This window comes from Balaenoptera physalus (assembly GCF_965194825.1).
Source record: "Balaenoptera physalus genome assembly, chromosome: 6".
In the NCBI taxonomy this organism is placed as follows: Eukaryota; Metazoa; Chordata; class Mammalia; order Artiodactyla; family Balaenopteridae; genus Balaenoptera; species Balaenoptera physalus.
In genome coordinates this window covers 129,093,420-129,114,851 of record NC_138885.1, presented here as the reverse complement: position 1 = coordinate 129,114,851, position 21,432 = coordinate 129,093,420, and the positions used below count along the sequence as shown (strand labels likewise).

Genomic DNA, 21,432 nt, shown 5'->3' with positions numbered 1-21,432 from the left:
GGGGACCAGCTGCACTCATTTGAGTGAGTGGTGGGTCCTGTTCCTCACTTTTATCTATGCTTCCCCTCTGGGAACCGTTCTGATCCTTGGTTTAGTGCTGGCAGATGGCGGTTGGAAGTTACAGTGTGATGAGTGAATGAAGAAATAAATAATGATAGCTTGGTGCTTTTCTTTTTAAAAAGAGGTAGGCTATACCTAAACAGGTCACCACAAATTCTGATTTCTTAAGGTGTGTGTCTAGACATGCACATAAAGACTATTTAGCATTATTTCAGGTAAACGCCTTGCACTTCACCTCTTTCTCTCTTGTAGCTAATCACTGTAATCACACAGCAGCAGCAGTAATCATAACAGTTGTGATGATATTGGCCACTTGTTGAGTGCCTACTCTGTGTTAAGCACTGTGTTTGGCACTTGAAGTTATTATTCAACAAAACATAGCAGTTAACAGCTGGGGCTCGAGCAGACTTGCTGCTTGAGTTTGAATCTGTTTGATCACTTAGCACTTGGTGACCTTGGGCAAGTAAACTGAAATTCCCTATACCTTATTTTCTGCATTTCTAGAGGGTGAGTGGTATCAATATCTACCCAATGGGTTGTTATAAGAACTAAGTGAGTATACAGTGCACAGAAAGTGCCTAGCAGAGAGCGAGTGATTAATACGAATGCCACTATTTAATCCCCACAACTGTTGTACAAGGCAGATCCCGAGGCTCTAGGTCTTGGTGGACCCAAGGTACAAGCCCAGCTTTGTCTGGTTCTGGGGTCCGTGTTCTCTCTGCTGCACCAAGCTCCTTCTCTGTTCAAGTTCTACCTTGTGTGAGAGCTATTTGGGTGCATGTCTGCTTTTTCTCATGGGACTCTAGACTTCCCCAAGACTTCCTCAAGACTCTAGACTTCCTGTGCGCCATGTTGAATGCATGAATAAGTACATAGCTGGAAACAGTTACAGCAGTATCATTTTATGTGGGAGGAAACTGTAGCCAAGATGGATTAACCAGTGTTCACTGCTGTAACCAGGTGACCCTTGCTGGTTAGGTTCATTGCAAACTTAGTAATAGCAGCGGTGAGGCGAGGGTTTGGATCTCATCCTTTCAGTGCCCCATTCGTGTATGGTTTAGGGGTCACCCAGAGACACGGGAAGAGTTCAGATAAAGACTTTGGGGGTCCCCTTCTCTGGTTCTCTTCTTCCCCAGGACCTCCTCACTCCTCACGGGGTGACTGTCCTGGGCTCCTTCCCGGGGTTCCTTTGGACAGAAAGAGCAGGTTTGATGCTAGTGTCTTGGTCTCCCTGGGCCGTAGTCCCAGCTGAGAAGGCCTGCAGGCTGAGCTCCCCAGACGTGGAACTCAGCCCATGCTGGCTGCTGCTCCCGTATTTGGACTCCTCTTCAAAACTTGCCTGCTTTTGTTCACTTTCAGAGTCATGAGGTAGGTGTAGGGTTTTTTGGTCTGGAGTTCAGAGTTATTTGTGGGACAGTCTGTTTGTTCAAAGCTTACTTTTCCATATCAGAAGCAGAATGTCCATATAATTGTTCTTAAAAGCAACAAAGATGCTTTGCAAAAGAAATACAAATACCCAAGAAATAAATGGAATTTTTATCTTTTCTTGCAGCAGATTTTATCTCCTTATACATTCCCCAACTCTACACCCTAGCAATCGGAGGAGGCTAGAGTGAAATTTTTGTCTTACTTGGACCAAAGTACCACACGATACAGTCCAGGGTCTGATTCTGAACTATTCAGATCTAGGCTCTGACTCCTACAGCCTATTAAAGTGGGACTGACAGAGAGGCCGAGGCCTGAGAGAAATTGAACAAATAAAGCTGGGAAAGTAAAAGGATGCTTGTTTATGACTTTATCATATTCTATTTTTGATTCGGTAAACTTTTCTTCGACTCTGTTTTTCCAATCTAATTCTCATTTCATGTGACCTAATATTATATTGAGAAAAGGCAGCTGAAGATAGATACTTAGGCTTCTCCTTCTTAATATAACCCTTTTCTGCAGGTATTTTCCCACTGTTCTTCTTCTATTTTTTTATTCTTATTTTTGTTGGGGTGCAGTTGTTTTACAATGTTGTGTTAGTTTCTGCTGTACAGCAAAGTAGAGTTCCCTGTGCTAGACAGCAGGTTCTTATTAATTATCTATTTTATACATATTAGTGTATATATGTCAATCTCAATCTCCCAATTCTTCCCCCCGCCCCCCGCTTCCCCCCGTGGTGTCCATACGTTTGTTCTCTACATCTGTGTCTCTATTTCTGCCTTGCAAACCGGTTCATCTGTACCATTTTCCTAGATTCCACATATATGCGTTAATATACGATACTTGTTTTTCTGTTTCTGACTTACTGCACTCTGTATGACACTTTCTAGGTCCATCCAGGTCTCTACAAATGACCCAGTTTCATTCTTTTTTATGACTGAGTAATATTCCATTGTGTGTGTGTGTGTGTGTGTATATATATATATATATATATATATATACACACACACACACACACACACACATACACACACACACACCCCCACATCTTTATCCATTCATCTGTCAATGGACATTTAAGTTCAGCCACTATGGAGAACAGTATGGCGGTTCCTTAAAAAACTAAAAATAGAATTACCATACGACCCAGCAATCCCACTACTGGGCATATACCCAGAGAAAACCATAAGTCAAAGAGACACACGCACCCCAGCGTTCATCTCAGCACTAATTACAATAGCCAGGTCATGGACGCAACCTGAATGTTCTTTTAAACTGACCCAATTATATTTTATTGTAATTTCTATGAAGAATTTGCCATTTTTAGAGTCCCTTCCTCATTTTCACCTCCTGACTGTTCTACACTTAGCAATACTTCTGGTCACTATGATTCAGGGCCTTCCCATGGGACGATCTACTCACCACTGGTCATTGTCACGGCGTTCGACTATGACTCTCTTTTCTGTTACAGCCCAGGACTTTATATAACATTTTTACGTAATTTTTCTCATTTTTTCTTGATTATCAAAGGAATCTATGCTCAGATAAGCTCAAAGGAAAAAAACCCCTACAATTCTATCCTTAAAAGAGATCATTTTAAATTTTAGGTGAACATCTTTGAAATCTTTTTAACGCACATTTTAGAAAACTGAAATTGGATCTCACTGTGCATTCTCTTTTGTAATGAGTTTCTAAAAGTGAACACTGTGTTTCAAATAATCTTGTATTGTTAACTATTTTTCTAAAAGGTGGTGATTAATGGCTGTGTTTTATTCCATCATACGAATGTGGCATTATGTACTTAAAAGAATTAATCATTCACATGCCATTTATTGATTACCTGTCTTGTGGCAGCCGATCACAAGGGATCCGGGAGTGAATAAGACAGGTAGGGCTTTAGCTCTTGGTGCTTATGGAATAGCGGGTAGGAAGATACGACCAAGGCTCTGATGGAGCTGTGTTGGGGTGATTGGGTGGTTGAGAAGAGGGGTGCCTCACTGAGACTGGGGCCTGGGAGGAAAGTCAGGAAGTGTTCCAAGGATGCTGATGTTTCAACCAAGACCCGAAGGAGAAGCAGCAGCAAGATGAATCAGTGAGGGCTGCGGGCAGAGGAAAGATCCTCCCGGGAAGGGCAGGGGAAAGATCCTCCCAGGAAAGGCAGAGGAAAGATCCTCCCGGGAAGAGAGAATCAACAGCATGAGGCAGCGGAGAGGGAGGGTGGCACATCTGAGGAACAAAAAGAAGTTCTGCAGAGCTGTGACACAGAATGTGATGGAAGGACGATAAAGGCTGGAGACATCGTAGGAGCCAGCTCCGGTGGGCCTTTCAACACCATGATAAAGTGATTGGGCGTCACCTGAGAGTAAGTTCAGGCATAGTCTTAGCCCGGGAAGGGCAGAACTTTAACATTTGGGAGGGATTACTGTGGCTGAAGTGAGAAGAAGGGACCAGAGGAGTTCGAGAATCCGAGAAACCTGTTAGGAATCTCTGGTAATTTAGGTGAACTGCATGGTGGAATGAATTAGAGTGTACGACGGAGACAGAGGGACATGGACAGATCGGCTGTAAGAGGAGGGGGAGCGGGGCCAGGCAGAGCCAGGCAGCTTTCAGAGGTGCAGGCACTTTCCTAGTGGGGGTGCTCTTGGGTAGCGAGCAGCTTTGAGAGCGGAGGCTAAGACATGAGCACGAGAAGCCCACGGAGGAGTCAGAGGGAATTGTGAAGTTGTCAAATGAACAGTGAACCTGAGCCTGGGGGAGAGAACTGGGCTGGAAAGGTCAGTTCAGGGGGTTTCTACTTACAGCTCTTAATTTCAGCCACAGGCGTGTGTGAGACCCCCCAGGAAAGAACATGGCAGGGAAGAGAAGAGGGGCCAGGACAGAATGAGGAACGTCAGCTTCTAAGAATCACTGAGGACATGGAGTCTGCCGAAGGGACATTTATTCCTTTTTGAGTTTTTGCTTTTTGCTATTTTTTATCTGCCGCAGAGAACATTTCATACACGTGTTTTTTAATGCATTTGTTCATCTAGTTCTGTGGGACAAGCTTCTAGAACTAGAACTAGAACTACTTGTTTAAAGGGCTTACAAAGTTGTATTTAACTTTTACAAACCCGGAAACCTTGTGTTCCAGGTGCAGAGATGAGACTCAGTTGAAGAAATACCAATCAATTAGAAAACACCCGAACGATGCTTATCTTTTATTTGCAGTCTTTGAGAATTCTAAAAGAATCCAATTATATCTAACTCCTAAATACGCTTGTGAAAGCTTTTCTTGTTCTACCCCATTTCCTCAGACCACAGCTGTTCCTCTGTGTCTGTCTTTCATTCCCCTTACTCTTATCATACATTTATGTTTTTTAATTATTATTATATGTTTATTAGGAGGATTGGCTAGGTTAGGTGATAGCCTTTTGTTTTCCATACAAGATAATTTTTAGAGCATCTCTGTATCCATTAAAAATCTTGATTTTAAAGTAACAAACAATCCAATTCAAATAGGCTAGTGAAAAAAAAAAAGAGGGCATTGGCTCATGTAACAAATACGCAGGATGAACTCAAGCATGGCTTGATCCAGGGGCTCAATATCATCAAGCCTGAGTTTTTATCTCTCTAACAATCTTATCTCTCCTTTCCTGTGTTGGATCCACTGTCAGAATGGCTGGAGCAGAGTTTGTCTTCTCCCAATAAATCAAAAGCCGTGAGGCTGACTTGGATTGTTTTGAATTGAGACATTTGCCCACCCCTGAACCAATGCGGCCATGGTATGGAATACTTTGGCTAGCCAGGCTTTAGACACAAGGTCACCCTTGGAGCTGGCATTTGGGGTCCATTTCATCCGAAGTATAAGGACTGAGGAAAGAGGCGTGTTGGTTTAAGAAAAGAGGAAAACTGGTGCACAGTTGTCAAAATAAATGATAATGGAATTTGGGGGGTTAAAAGTAGTAAATAAATACTGTAGCAGTAGAGTGCTATCATAACACATGCAAAGATTAAATCTGTCTTGGTTGGGAGAAAAAGATAGTTATGAAACTTCATAATAGTGTATGCATTTCCCTCCTCAGGACCAAATAGAAAGAAACACTGTGGCTACCAGCAGGGAAAAAAACTGTGTAAAGGAAAGGTAGATCCTCCTTAAAAAATCCTGAAGGCAGGCCACAGCTCAGGCCGATTAAGTTAGTAGCTCCAGAGGTGGGAACCAGGCACTGAATTTTTAAAAACTCTCCAGGTGGTTTCAGTGCAGCCAGGGTTGAGAGCCACTTGCTTGAAGAGCAAAGTTACAGAGTTCCCTCAGGGATTAATTACTCAGAGCAGCCCAAGAAAGTTTCTGTAAAGCCTTCTTTGCCAACAGAAGCCTTGACATCCACAAGAAAGGGGATAATGGCCCTATGCCTGGTATGGCCTCGACATTGGCAAACCTAGCAACAGGGCCTAGCACCCCTTTGATCTTCTTTGTGTGGAAGTGGAAACCAGACGTTTCTACACATCAGCCCATTTAAAATTCATGAAAATGAGTGTTATTTTTAAAAAAAGCAGATGAAGAAACTGAGGCTAAAAATTCGTTAAGTCCTTGGAGAGGGACAGACTTGTGTTGAATTTCACTTCTGTCAATTACCAGATGGCTTTGGTCAAGTTACTTAACCGTTCTGGGTCTCAGTTTCATACTATGTAAAACATAATGCCTGTCTCATGGACTTGCTGGGTAGTATATGGTAGGTATTCAGGACCTGTGTCTCCCTTGCACGTCCCATTTCTTAGTTCCTATCTTTTTTATTTTATTTTTCTCCAGACTTAGAATTTCCGTGAGTTGAGACATCAAGATCCTTCTTTTGTGTGGAAGGCAATCCTCTGACTCTCTTACAGGGAAATTTTCCTGTTTTTTCATGTCAGAGAGAATGGTTACATCATTTGCCCAAGATTCCCAGCCTCTTGGGTTCTTCCAGGTTCCAGTTCTGTCTGGACTCCTTGGAAGCTTCCTGGCTTCTCTTTCTGGTTCATTCTTGTCTCCTGCAGTCTATTCTCCACACAGTAGCCAAAGTGATCCTTCTCAAATGGAAAGCCCATGTTTTCACTCCCTGTCTCTCAAACCTTGGTGATCTGCCATCAAAAATGTGGTCCAGGGCCCACACGTCCCTGGTTGCCTCTCCAACATCATTTCTTGCTACTCTTTGCTGGTGGCTTGTTGTTCTTAAAACACACCAACTACTTGAGAATTGTCCTGCAAGGGGCGCCATTCACCCCTGGACACAACTTGCTCCTTGGGCATTTGCACCTGCTGGAACCCTTCCTCCCGGCTTGAATATGGCTCATGCCCTCTGGTCATTTAGATCTCCCTAACTACACTATTTAAGATGACCCCCATTATTCTCTGCCCCTTACCTGCTTCAGTAGCATGTAGCACTAACTAATGATATCTATTTACTTATCTTTCTTTTTGTTTTTCTCACCAGAGTATAAGGTCTTGAGCAGTGCCTGGTACACGGTTGGTCTCAATTAGTACGGGTTAGATAAATGAATGCCCAAAGGAAATCGCAGAACCTTCTGACTAAACCTCTAAATTTCCATTGTTAATAGCCAATTATTTTTGCTCATATAATTCATCTACTTTAAATAATTTCATCTCTTCCGCCTTCTCTCTATTTAGGCTGAACTGGGGAAAAGTTGATTTAACATTCCTCTGACTATTTCCTAGTTATTTTTCATTTTCCTGTCTTAGATCTAAATTTGTCTTTCTGTTCTCCTAAAGAGAAAGTCCTTCAAGTGGTTTTTACTCTCTCAAATGGCTTTTCTTAAAAATTAAAAGTCACATTTTATATGTAATCGCCTTGGGCCTTTTACGTCTGATGTTTTTGTAATTGCTTTTCCTAGATATTCCCCCCTTTCCTCTTTATCTTACATAACTGTCTGCTTTCTTAGAACCAGAACAAATGTGGTTCCAATTAAGTTTTCCATAAACATCAGCCAAAACCTCTTCTCTGATTCTAATATCATTCCTCATCCTTCTCTGCCCAGCCAAATCTTGGGCTTTTCTTTGAAGCCCAGCACAAAACCCAACTCTCCCATGAGGTTTTCCTGGCCTGCCCCACCCCGGTAATAAGCCATCTTTCTTTAGAATCACTGCCACTCTAGAGCCTGCGCTGCACACAGTGATCTCATGTTGACAGCCTGGGCCGGTCCCTCCAACCTCACACCACACTGGAATCGTTCAGTAAAATGTTTGCAGAAAGGAAAAAAAAAGGCCTCAAGTTGTTCCTTCATCATCCGAAATGTGCCCTTCTGGGCTCTTCAGTTAGAGAATAAGTTTTTTGAGAGTCAAAGCTCTCCTTTATCTTTGCTTCCCTTTGCAGCTCATCAAGCCCCTTAGATGAACTACATTGCCTACCTTCATCTTGATTCAGTGATTATTCATTTATACCTCTGTCATTAAAACAACAATTGACCAGTCATCTTTTTCATATTTCCTCATTGTAACTCCCCAAACCTAAAACGTATTTATCAATCCCGTCTTACTCATTACCCTAGTGTGTAATAAATCTGTTAGAGTGTGTCCTCTGTCACTCATCCATTCATTAGTCCGTCTATTGCATAAATATTTACAGAGCGGCCGCTCTGCTGGGTGCTGGGGCTCGAGGTTGAGAGGAACCAGCATGGCTCCTCCTCCAGGAAGTCCGTGGTCATGTGGGCTGGGAGACAGACGATAGGACGTCCACAACTATGTCACCGCAAATTCAGGGAAGTGCTGTGAAGGTAGTGAGCAGGACACTGTGATACAGAATAAGAAAGGGATGCCTAGAATGGGGTGATCAGAGAAGTCCTGTCTGTCTTAACATCGAAGCCGAGAAGCAAGAGGAGCCAGTTGTAAAGCAGGTAGGAGCAGCAACGTCCAGGCCATGTTGCAAGGCTCTGCATGGGGAGTAGCTTGTCTTTTGGGGAACCGAATGGAGGCCAGTGGGCTGGCTCCTAGACAGAGAGGGGCCAGAGTGGTCAGCTGACTCCTAGCCCGCAGGACTTGATGCTCATGGGAGGGAGGTCAAATTTTATTCTAAGAGCAATTGGAAGCCTTGATAATATTTACATTTTAAGTAAATTATGCTCATTGCTATTTGGAGAATTTGTCATAGGGGTAAGATAGAGCAGGGAATCTCATCACAGGAAACTATTATGATAGGCGAGGAGAGAAATAATTGTAACTTTGGCAGTGCAGATGGAACAAAATGTTCAGGTTCATGGAAGGAATGCTTTATTCCATAGATCCCTTATTAATATTGCAGAAACTTCTGACATCTCAATAGCTTTCTACATAGAGTGACTTTATTGTCTTGTAATTTAAAATCTTCTGGAAATGTTTTCTTTTGGTCTTAAATATCTGATTTCCATAGCATGTATATTTCAAGGGTGTTGATTTTTTCTTTACATAATAAATGTTGAGCAGGCATATTCATATAAATATTGGCTCAGATACAAAATTCGAAGCAACAGTCAACTAGCTAAATCATAGTTTTTTCATTAGCCCCTCATTGCTTAGATTTCTTTTGCAGTTCTGTTTTATTTTCCATTTTAATCCTTAAATCTTTCATCCTTTTCTAAACTTTCTTCTTGTTGCAATGGGTTGTTTTAAGTCTCTTTGAAGTTGCTTCCTTGTGTTTGAAATAGAGGTTTTCTCTGGAGCTACTGTGTTTTCCTTCCAACATTTCCTGATGTCCATCATGTGAGGTTCGTATGGTTTAAAATAAACTATTCCAAACAAGAAATATCGCCATCTTCATCATTCTCTCTGCACCTTTTGGTTAATGTTATCAAATAGTTTTTCATTTTCTCTTCTTCAAGTAGGATTGTAAATCCAGATATACTAGTCCATTAGCATCCAGTAACTTACTAATCCTTTAGCTCAGAGACATTACTATTCTTATTTTTATTACTTATATTACAATATTCCACAAAGCTGTATTTCACGTGTTCTCCTATATAGAGTTCTTCATGTTTTGGAGTTTGAATGTACCCAGGAACATAGCTGATCCCAAGAATGTTAAATTTTGTTTTCCACCCCTCTTGCCTTTGCTACCATAACTAATTTGGTTTGCATATTCTGCAAGAGGAATTTTCAGAAATATTTACCTTAAGAGATTATTGAAAGACGGACCAAAGTTCTTAAAGAGTTATGCTAATAAAAAGAGAAACTTTACCAAAGGCTATCTAAAATAATTGCTTTTAGATTTGTAACATTATTCAGGAACAAGAAAATGCAGAAAAGTTCCTACTATTGGAGATGGAGTTTAAAGCTGTTTATATGTAATGTGTGTATGTGTTGAGAGAGAGAGGATGGAGGGAGAGGCAGAGGAGAAAATAGAGTGAATGAGAATCTTGGTTCATTTTTAGAATGTTTCTTGGAAAGATGAAATATGTTCTGGCTGAATCTCAGCTATAGATGATCCAAGGCCATTTCTACCGTGTGGTGTAAAACATCTTTCTACCAGCACTCTCAGAACTGCCCTGCACCCTGAAAATTCAGTGCAGAGCTGCATTTTATACCAGTCTTTGCCGTAGCCTTGGGTCATCAACTTCCCTATTTTTATACAGAGAAATCAGATTCATATACCACTATATCTGAGTTTGGGATCACTTCCAAAGGTGCTTATATTTATATATCTAGATATTGAATATACAACGTTTCTTATCTGGGCTGCAGTTTAATTTTTGAAACCACATTCACTCAATATTCAAGCTTTCTGTGATCAGTATCATGTTTACAAGCTAGTTTTCAAAATTTCAAAAAATTACACATTAATGCCCCTGTAACGTGCACTGTAGCAAGAACCATAAACTAGCCAACATCTGGCCTTGATCAACACATTGGAAGGTCATGCTTGCATTGGTTGGCATCATGGCTCTAAATTTGATATTTGGATGATTTTTTTTTATATTTGGATGATTTTAAAGATGACTTTTGATTTTATAAGGAATTGGTAAGTAAGGTGGTATGCGATACGTTTACTCCTTAGGATTCAAGTTTTATCCTTGTATTTTAAAAATATCTTCCATGTGATATTGGAAATACTGAGAACTAGTCAGGTTCAGGACATTTCAAATGCATTGAGTTCAAAATTCATCATTGCTAAGTAATTTCTGTTTTCTAAAGCTGCCTTAAATTTAAGAATTCAGGACACCAATGACTCTATTCTGGCCCTAATTTCTTATGCTAGCATAGCACCTTCAACTTCTCAAGTGCTTTTATGCAAACTCTTATGCAAGGAAGCCTAACATGGGGCCTAAGAGCACAGATGTGGTTTCAGATAGATCTTACTTTGAAATTGCTTTTCCCACTTACTGAGTGTCCCTGGGGGACTAGTTCCCTAATATAAAGTCTCTAAGCCTTCTTCTGTAAAAGTGGATAATAGTAGACCCCAATTGATTCAGTGGTTGTGATAAATAAAAGATAGATACCAATTGCTTCACGTAGTGTCTGGTATATAATAAGAATTCAACATTTACTATTACTGTTAGCACCACAATTCCTCTCTTTCTCTCTGCTAGCACAACTATAACCACTTGATATATACAGCTATTCCGTAATCTCTATTCTTAACAAATGAGGAAGCTAAGACATACAAGAGCTAGCTACTTGATTGTGCTGATATGGTTTATCAATCAGAATTTGATTTATTGAATTGCAAACAGTAGACACCCCAGTAATCATGATTTGATTACTATAGCTTTATACTAAATTTTGAAGTCAGCTAGTGTAAATTCTCCAAATTTGTCCTATTTTTTTTTTCTATATTGTTTTGGGTGTTCTAGGTCCCTTGCATGTTGATATAAATTATAGAGTCACCTTGTTAATTTGTACAAAAAAAAGCCAGCTGAGATTTTGATCGGTATTGCAGTGAATCAATTTGCATCTTAATAATATTGAGCCTTCTAATTCATGAATATGGTATAGCTCTTCATTTATTGGGTGTTTTTAATTTCTCTAAGCAGTGTTTTGTAGTTTTCAGTGTAGAGGACTTACATAGCTATTGTTAAATTTATTCCTAAGTATTTTATGCTTTTTAATAATATGGTAAGTGCTGTTTAAATTTTTTTAAATTTATGGTCACTTATTACTAGAGAGTAGAAATATAATTTATTTTTTGTATATTGACTTTGTATCCTGGTATTTTGCTAAGTTTACTACAGCCCGGACATCAAGAATTACAGCAAAGAGTAACGGTCTGGAGCTTGGATTTGGGAGTCAGACTGCCTGGGTTCAAATCCTATTTCTGCCATTTACTAGCTGTGTAGCCTTGGTCAAGTTGCTTGATCTGTCTCTGTGTCTGTTTCTCCATCTGAAAAGGAAATGATAGTACTTAGCTCATAGAACTGATGCCAGGACTAAATGAGTTAATATAGTGGAAACTCTTGGAACAGTGCCTGGTATGTACAGGTGTTAGCCATTAATAAACACAGTTTCAACAGACTGTCCTTTTGAGCCTGTACAGAAGGGCTGTCACGGATGCCTCTGCTCGTCCCCTCCTCCCTCAGCTGTTTGCTCTAGGACCCCACCTCCACGCATCAGCCTCACCGGATGGCCCAGTAACTGTGTGTGTGTTTAGAGAAAGGTATGTGAGCACCTCTGATTCCAGGACACTCGCTCTTAGATGTAGTCAGGACTCCACCATGAAGGATTCATGCAAATGTGAAATTGATTGTGTTCCAGAGATTGGCTGACAGGCCAGCTTCCTTCCAGTTTCCCTAACCACAAACTCTGGACACAGGCAACTTGGAATTTCCCCAGAAGCACTGTTCAAAGGAAGGAGAATCCAACATTTATTGAGTTCCACATACAGTTTTATTTGATCCTACACATCAGGGATCATCCCCATATTTTAGGTAAGGAAATTAAAGCACAAAATGATTAAGTACCTTGCTCAGGGTCATACACTAGTAAGAAGATTCAAGCTTTGGTTTCCTGGCTCTCAATTCTTTGGGTTATGAAAGTTTGTTCTTTTCTCTCTTAGGAAGGTCATTTAAGAGGTGGCTGAAGAAGATGTGAGTCACTTAGAAAACAATGTTATATGAGTAAGAGGGTAACAATTGCTTAGGTGGTAGAAGGAAATAGAGAATTTGCTGATCAAAGCAACAGTGTCTTGGTCAGCTCAAACTTCCATAACAAAATACTACTGACTGGGTGGCTTGAACAACAGACATTTATTTGTCACAGTTATGGAGGCTGGGAAGTCTGAGATAAGGATGCCAGCATGGTCAGGTTCTAGTGAGGGCTCTCTTCCTCGCTTGCAGATGGCTGCCTTCTTGCTGTGTCTTTAGTGGCAGAAAGAGGAAGCTCTGGTGTGTCTTCTTCTTACAAGGTCACTAATTCCATCATGGGGGTTCCACCCTCATCTAATCCTAATTACCCCCCAAAGACCCCACCTCCTAATGCCATCACATTTTGGGGTAGGACTTCAACATATTAATTTTGAGGGGACACAAACATTTAGTCCATAACAAATAGTATTTTGAAAATTGGCTCAGCATTTAATCTGTGAATCCCTTTTTTAATGTTCATTAATAAGCTTGTGAGCTAGGAAAATTATCCCATAATCACCCTATATCACATGCATCTCCATAAAGTGTATTGAGATACACCTTGAATTCATTTTTGCTTTGTCATCATCCTTTATAACAGAATGGCATTTTATATTACATTATATATTTTTAGACTGGATAATATGTCAGAGGTGTCTTCTCTCTTCAGTATATACTGAGGTATATGAGGATTCTCTGAAAATATAAATATTATTTGCATCTCATCTTGTTTTTCTATTTTCTTGAAATGGTAAGAAAAGGGAAATTTTAATAGTAATAAAATGCAGGATTCCTGATTCAACAGCAGTGAACCTTTTAGATATTCAACAAGGATTTATTGATTCCTTCTTTAGTTAAAGTTTCTTCTAGTACATAATCAATTCCTCTTTCAAGTCTTTTACATAAAGCAAAGCAAAACAAAAGTTTCCTTCTGGCCCACATTACTATTTAGATGTAATGCTGTGTCTCCTATTACATTGTATCAGTTAGCTTTTGCTGCATAACAAACCACCTCAAAACTTCGTGGTTAAAACAACAATCATTTATTTAGCTCATGATTGTTGTGGGTTGACAATTTGGGCTGTATTTCAGCCAGTCACGGGCCAGATTGCTTGGTGGCTATCTGGTCTTGGGTGGCCTCACTGGGCTGGCTTGCTTTGATTCATGAGGTCTCTTGTCTTCTAGCGGGCTAGCTTGGGCCAGCTCACCTGGCTTCTAGGCAGAGTTCGGTGACATTTTTGACAACTCCCTTTTTGATGTTCTCTTTTCCATTGTTTTCAGTGACACCTTCCTCTCCTGGTTTTCCTCCTATCTTTCTTAAAACTTATCCATCCATCTGTCCATCCATTTGTCTATCCATCCACCTGTCCATCTGTCTGTCTGTTCCTCCCCTGGGAATCATAAGCCTCCCCTGGGAATCTCCTCCTGTATTTTCCATTGCAATTGGTAACACCACCACCAACATTGTTTCCTAATCTGGAAAACCTGGGAATCACACTGTAATTATTGCTGCTTCTTATTAAACAGTGACTATTTGCCAGTCACTGTACCAAATGTTTGCCATAGATTTTTACATTTAAGCATCATAAAAGCCATATGTTGTAGGCATTACTATCTCTACTCCATGAAACAGATGAGGGTGATTGAGTACTTGCCCATGGTCCCACAGTTTAGTGTGCAGAGATGGTTTTTGAACCCAGTTCCTTTTGGCTCCAAAGCCCGTGCTTAACATTAAGTCACACTGAGAAACCACATAAACAGGACCCTCAGATATGTTTTATTTACCAGAGAAATGACTTATCAACATTTTAAAATAGTAAGGGTTCAAACAAGAATCTGGATTTCAGATATTTCTTGAAAATTTAGAAGATCTGGTAACTGGCCTCACATTCAAATGGCAGCAGTTGGCTGCAGGGAGGTGGTGGCCACCCCCTTTGGAAGGCCATGAATTTTCCAGTTTGCCACAGTCCCTGCCACTCCCTACTGCCTTACAGTTGGCCCGCTTCCTTCATCAACATGGTCTGCTGGACTCCTGCTGGCATTTGAGTTTTTGACTCCTGTTACATTGTGTCCCTAGGCCCTGCCCTCTCTTCAGTTATTCCACCATCCAATTGGTCCCTGAACTAACAATGTTATGTTACTTGTAAAATAATTGTCCAATCTGCCTCACATTCTTTATCCCTATTGCTACAAATTGGTCCTTATGACCTCTCACTTCAGTTACTCTAGTAAACACCTGGTTTCCTCCTTCCAGTCTCAGACTCCACTAATACACTCTCCACGTTGCTTGCAATTAAGCATATCAAAAACACGCAAATAGTTGATGTCCAGTGACCTTAGAATGAAGTGCAATCTCCTTAGTGTGGCATGTAAGATGTTCATGATCTGGCCTCTGACCAGTGCCCTCATTTATGCTTGCTTTCCATCTCCTCTTGACCTTATTGAAATATTGGCTCTCCCCAGAGTCATGATCCTTCACATCTCCTCACCTTTTTATCCACCATTCTTTCAACTTGGAGTATTCTATGTGGATCGTATTAATATTTGTAACCGAGTATATCAATGTGAATGTAGAGTGATTAGTTTCCTAAAATTCATTCTTCCTTTATTTTGACTTGATTGGTAAGTCTCTTATTTCTTCTTTCACCAATATCCAAGCAGAATAGAAACACAAGTCCTGGTTATGTTTACACATCATAACATTTTCTTAATTGGGCGTTACTGACTTCTCTTCTGTGCAGTATAGTGGAGAATTAAGATCTTGGGCCTTGTATCCTAGCTCTGCCACCCACTAGCTAAGTACACTTGAACAGGATACCTCACATTTCTCTGTCATCATCATCTCATCTGTAAAATGGGACTACTAATAGTTCTTGTATCATGCAATTACCCCAGGGCTAAATGAAATAATGCATGTGAAGGCTTAGAACTGTCTGGTGCATCTCAGCCCCTAGTGGATGTCAGCTGTTGCTTTTATTATTACCATTGTTCTTTGATTCATTCATTCATTCATTCATTCAGCATTGGACCGGGAAAGTGTTCTAGGAATTTTGATATATGTTATTTTAGAACCCACAACAACTTTATGAAGAAAATAATTTCAGCCCTGTTTTTGGGGTGAGGTAGTAGAAGATGAGAGACGTCAGGACTTGCCTTGGTTGTTCAGTTTGTCATAGGGTGAAATGTGTTTAAGTATGTTCTTTTCATTCAAAGTAAGATGGAATACATTTCATGAAGGATGGAGTTACATGCCACTCTTGGCTGCAAAGGGACTCTTTGGAGAATTCAAGTGTTATTAAAACTGATTGTGTGGTACATTTTTAGTATGATATTTAAAATGTCAAAGCTACAGAGAAGTTTATAAGATGTTGAATAACATTGGATTTTTAAAAAAATTTTCTATTTCTGTACAGAAAAATATCAAGTTGATTATGCCAATTTATGAGTGATGCTTTAGATAAAGTCTGGGAACTATTTTTGTTTGTTTTATATATCACTGTGTCCTGAACAACAAAAATTACCAATATTGCTGAGAGTTCTGTGTGAAGATGGTTAATATAAATTTAAATCTAGATAAGAAAAGCGAAGTAGAATATTGGAATAAGAACTGTATATGAGTAAAATTATTTAAATTTGTTTCTAAAACTTGAACAGTCTTCATTTAATTTTCAAACTGCTCTTAAAATATTAAAAGAATAGGTTTTACCAAAGTATTGTTAAAGACTTACTTGGACACACAGACCTATAGATTCACGTATATATGTCTGTATAATTAAAAAAAATTTTAAATTGAAGTATAGTTGATTTACAGTGTTGTGTTAGTTTCTGTTGTACAGCAAAATGATTTAGTTATATATATATTTCAGATTCTTTTCTATCATAGTTCATTATAAGATATTTAATATGGTTCCCTGTGCTATACAGTAAGAGTATGTATGATTTTTTAAATTGAGGAATATTGAAACGCATACACAAAACAAAGTAAAAATCAGCTGCACAAGAAGTACATTTAAAATTTTAAAAAATTAAACCCTTATTGAGGTACCATTTACATATCATAAATTTCATGCATTTTAAGAGTACAATTCAGTGCTTTTTAGTAAATATACAGAGTTGTGCGGCCATCACCACAATTCACAATCCAATATTAGGACATTACGTCAACCCTAGCAGACCCTTCATGCCCATTTTTGGTCAATTTCTCTTTTCCACAGCAGCCCCAGGCATCTACTTATCTATTCTCTATATCTATAGATTTACTTTTTCTGGACATTCCTTATAAATGGAATTATACAATATATGGTCTTTTGTATTTGGCTTCTTTCACTTAGCATATGTTTTTTAGGTTCATCCATGTTGGAGCACATGTCAGAACTTAATTCCTTTTTGTTGCCAAATAGTATTGCATTGCATGACTACACCACAGTTCGTTTTTCATTACAATAACCACATTTTTGAAAAGCATGTATTCAAGAAACTGCTAACAGTGGGTGCTTCTAGAGAAGGGAGTGAGGGACAAAGGGAGAAAGATGGGAGAAAGATTTTGTCATTGTTTACTATTTTGTATGGGTTTTAGTTTTTACATTCAGGATTATATCTTTATCTATTAAAACAAAGTAAGGAATAAATTCCCCCAGCACTGTGTATTAAATAAGAGGTGAAATCCCTCCACTGACCCCAATCCCACCTCCCTGAATCACCATTAATTTATTTTTGGCATCTTTCTAGTCTATACATACACACATGCACATGTACACATGTAAATATATGTATGTCCCTGTCCATCTGTACATCTCAGCAATCATATGTTTTGTATTTCAACCAAAATGGAAGCACAGGGCTTCATAATTTAACCCCCGGTTACCAAAGCTAAGTAAACCCACCTTGTTGGGTTGTGCATTAATCAATTCACAATGGAGAAGAGTTAAGAAGAGCAGCCCCAGTTTCTTGGTTATTAAGTGTAATGCGGTTTAATTTTTTTACCCCTCCCCGCTTCTGCATCTTCCCGCAGGCTACCTGGGCTCTGCCTGCGAGGAGAAGGTGGACCCATGCGCCTCGGGGCCCTGCCAGAACAACGGGACCTGCTACGCCGACGGGCTGCACTTCGGCTGCAGCTGCAGCGCGGGCTTCACGGGCCCAGCCTGCGCGCAGCTCGTGGACTTCTGTGCGCTCAGCCCCTGCGCCCATGGCACGTGCCGCAGCGTGGGCACCAGCTATAAATGCCTCTGTGACCCAGGTGGGTACGATGCAGGGACCGGAAGTCCTTTCTTTCCCCAGTCTCAAAGCCTTTTAACTTCTGCATCTGAGCACAGGTTGGCCCGCTGTATGGGTTTACCTTTCGTCTAAGTGAACCCCACTCATGTATGACACCCTTTCTTTTTAGACTTCCCCTAGGCAGGCTTTGAAAAACACCCTTTCCCCTTTTCATGAGCATTTCGCAGTCATTGTAGAAAAAGAAGAAAATACAAGTGAGCAAAACGAAGAAAATTAAAAACAGGCTTAATCTTGTAACAGCTTAATTATTTTGGACAATTGACTATAGGTCACTCCAGAGCTTTTACTGTATTACATGTCTTTTATGACTAGGTTCTGAGGTTAACGGAACGTTTTTCATTTTAATGTGCATGCAAAGCAGAATGCAGTCCATTCAGAATTTTATCATCTTTTAAAATTCTTACTCGGGGCACAGTCCGTGTTAGAGGACCTGTGACTTCCTGTGTAAATGTTCAAAAGTTCCGTCATTTACTTTCCAAATGTTCTTCTGTATTGGTATCGCTGATTGTTTATTGTGAAAGTTTTGACTCTCGGAAGTCAGAGCGGTTACTCCTTAAAGTCTGTGTCCGCACAGCCTCCTGGTGTGGTCTGAGAAAACGCACACGGGGCAGCTCCCCCTTTCCTCTGCTTTCTATGCTGCCCGCGTCTGCATCCTTGCAGGATCTGGCTCTTTAGAATGTTTCTCAGCACAGTGATCCCCCCTGGCCCCCGTCTCTGGCACATCAGTATGGCTGGCCAGTCCCCTGGTTTGCTTAACTCCTGGTTCTGCCCAGGCAGTGCCCTCCACCTGGGGTGCCAGCTCCCCTGTCACCCCATCTCACCTGCAGACTTCCCCTTCTGGGGCTGAACCAGCTTTCCTTCCTCTAAGTTCCCACAATCAGCCACAGTATCCCTTTCCTGGTCTTTAAAACATTATATTAATTATCCTTGTGTGTGTCTCTCTCCCCGTTGAGGGGTAGGAGGAAGTGTGTTTTATTAGTAACTTCTGTATAACAATAAGCTACCATTTAGTGAGCTTAATCTTTCTAGGTTCTGAGCTGAGTGCCTCACATCTCTGGTCCTTTTAGTGCCCTTCTGCCAGGGGGATATTGTTGAGCCGCATCTCCCCGAGGTATGAAATGCCTCATTCCTGCTTCAGTCACGTGCTGGTGGCCACACACCCACTCGGGCTGAGTCCAGATTCCAACCCAGGTGCCCTGCTTCCACTGTCCTGTGCCTGGTCTGGAACTCTCAAGGGGCACATCTCATACTCATGAGTCACCTAAAGGGGTGAGTGGGAAAAGCAACTAAGCATTTGAAGGGTATTGAAAAGCCTCTTTCATGTAGACGTTTTAATTCTCTGGTTTTCTAAACAATCATGGGATTGATATTTTGCCAAGTGCCCCTTTCCTTTCTGTTCTAAAATACAGAGGGGATGGGGCTGTTGAATCCGCCTGGTAATTGCATTAGCAGGATTCTCCAGAGAAATGGAAGAGAGAGAAAGAGAGAGGGAGGGAGAGGCGGAGAGGGAGGGAGAGAACTTGCTCGATTTTAAGGAATTGACTCAGGCAGTTGTGAGGACTGGCAAGTTCAAAATGTAGTGCAAGCTGGCAGCCTGGCAGCTCAGGCAAGGAGTCTACATTACAGTTTTGAGCCCGAATTCCTCCTTCCTTGGGAAACCTCAGTCTTTGGTCTTAAGACCTTCAACCGATTGGATGAGGCCCACCCACATTCTGGAGGGTAATGGATTTAATCAGAGCCTACTGATGTAAATGCTAATCTCATCTAAAAACTACCTTCACTACAACATCTAGACTGGTGTTTGACCAAATATTCGGGTCCTGTGGCTTAGCCAAGTTGACACGTGAAATTAACCATCCCAGTAACATTTGGGGGTTTTGCATAAACCTCGTGGGGAAGGAGTTTCTTCAACCCTACACATGACACGAGGACACTTTTCTGCCTGTACACTCGTCCTCCCCTGGGAGATGGGAGCAGCTGCCCCCTTGGGGGCCAGTGTTCTTCCATGTGCCTTGCAGGCACGTGCCATGGCATCAGGGAGCTGAGGAGGAGCCCGGGCAGTGCGGTGCCCTTGCCTGTTGGGAAAGTGGGGCCCCAAGACCACTTTGTGTTTGCAGATGAAATAAGCTGCACTTGTCCCGGGAGAACAGTCTTCCTCGTGTCATGACTCATGAGTACGCTGCTCCCAACGCCCCGCTCTGGATGTCATAACACACAGGGTAATAATAGTCCCCTTGGCCACCATCTGGAGCAGAACCTCAGAACATCCTCCGCACATGTCTCCTGGGAGTCCTGGTTCCCTCAGTGAGCCCAGGGGGAAGAATCACATGTCACAGGACCGGGAGGCGGCTTTGTTCCTCCTCCCCTTCTCCTCTGACTTCCGGTTCTTAAACGTATTAAACTTGCCCTTATATCTAGTTGGTGTATTTTTAAAACTTGAAATGGGATGTAGTTATTTAAAGATACATGTGGCTTTTTAGTAATATCAAGTGGAGTCTGTCAACATGTGTGCGGATGCTTACATGGTCCTGAGTAGGAAATATGCTGCCTACTGTCTCTCTGTCCGCCCAGGAGCAGTAACTGGGGGTGGGAGGAAGGACCCGTGAGATGCCCGCTCGGTGACTGTCACTGTAGGAATTTACAGGGCGTTTCTGGGCCTCGGTGTTTACGTTCACTAATAATGTCTTAGATGCTCGTGAGTTCAGCTGCAGTTGGGGTCACAGACTAGACCTGGGACACGTTACTGACCACGTCCTCCTGCTGACCATGATCTTCTGTTGTGTGTCAGAGCGTTAGATGAATCGAGAGACACGCAGTACATTTCCTCTCATGGAGTAGTAAGCGTGATTGTTTCTTTCTATCCATGGAGATTCCAACACTTTTCCTTAAGCCAAAAGGGTGACGTGTCTCCTGTTGAAGTTCCTCTTTCCCCTCTGCTGTTCTCTGCTCAACCTTCATTCATGTCCATTTGGAGCATTTAGCTTGGTAGAGCCAACGCCCAGCCTCTAAGGAGCCTTGAAAAGCCTGAAGAAGTGTGTGTTCCATTCCTGGATGCCTGCATTTAGTAGGCAGTCCCCTGGGGTAGAGCCCTGAAGCCCTGTCAAAGCTCTCTCATCAAAGTTGGGAGATAAAATTGCTTTTAGAGGGGTTGCTTCCTCAGATCATTAGGTGACATTGTGTGAAATAAAAAAAGCATCTTAACATCTGGCAAGAATTTACATTCTAAGAGGTGAAAATGACAATTCTATGAATGCGAAATTTCTAGTCTTAATCTTTCGGAGCATGTAATTGCTTTACCACTAGTTTGCATAATAGAAGAATCTCATGAGTGTAGGTGAAATTGGGTGTCTTGCTGAAGAGTGGCAAGCCTGATCTTCTTTATAGAGAGCAAGCAGGCCCCTTGCATAAAATGGCAGCAGATTGAAATCATGTCAGGTTGATAATTAGCTCCCATCTGACAAAATGCCATTTGGATGACAGCAAATCAGATTTGCCAGGTGCTTTATTTTCAAACCTCATTTATAGCTTATCAGGCTAGGGAGTTCTGATGGGATTTTAGTAGTAGATAATAAAATGTCAGCAGTGAGTAACCACTGAAATGTTATCTTTCAGTGA

The 21,432-nt window shown here is 41.2% G+C and overlaps 1 protein-coding gene across 1 annotated transcript in view; it reads left to right on the top strand.

The window, feature by feature from the left end:
• DNER (delta/notch like EGF repeat containing) overlaps positions 1 to 21,432 on the top strand; it is a 326,447-nt gene that overhangs the window by 229,850 nt on the left and 75,165 nt on the right. Inside the window, exon 8 of the mRNA XM_082464617.1 lies at positions 17,555 to 17,779. Within this exon, the coding sequence (XP_082320743.1) occupies positions 17,555 to 17,779 (225 nt within the window). The remainder of the gene's footprint in view (positions 1 to 17,554; positions 17,780 to 21,432) is intronic.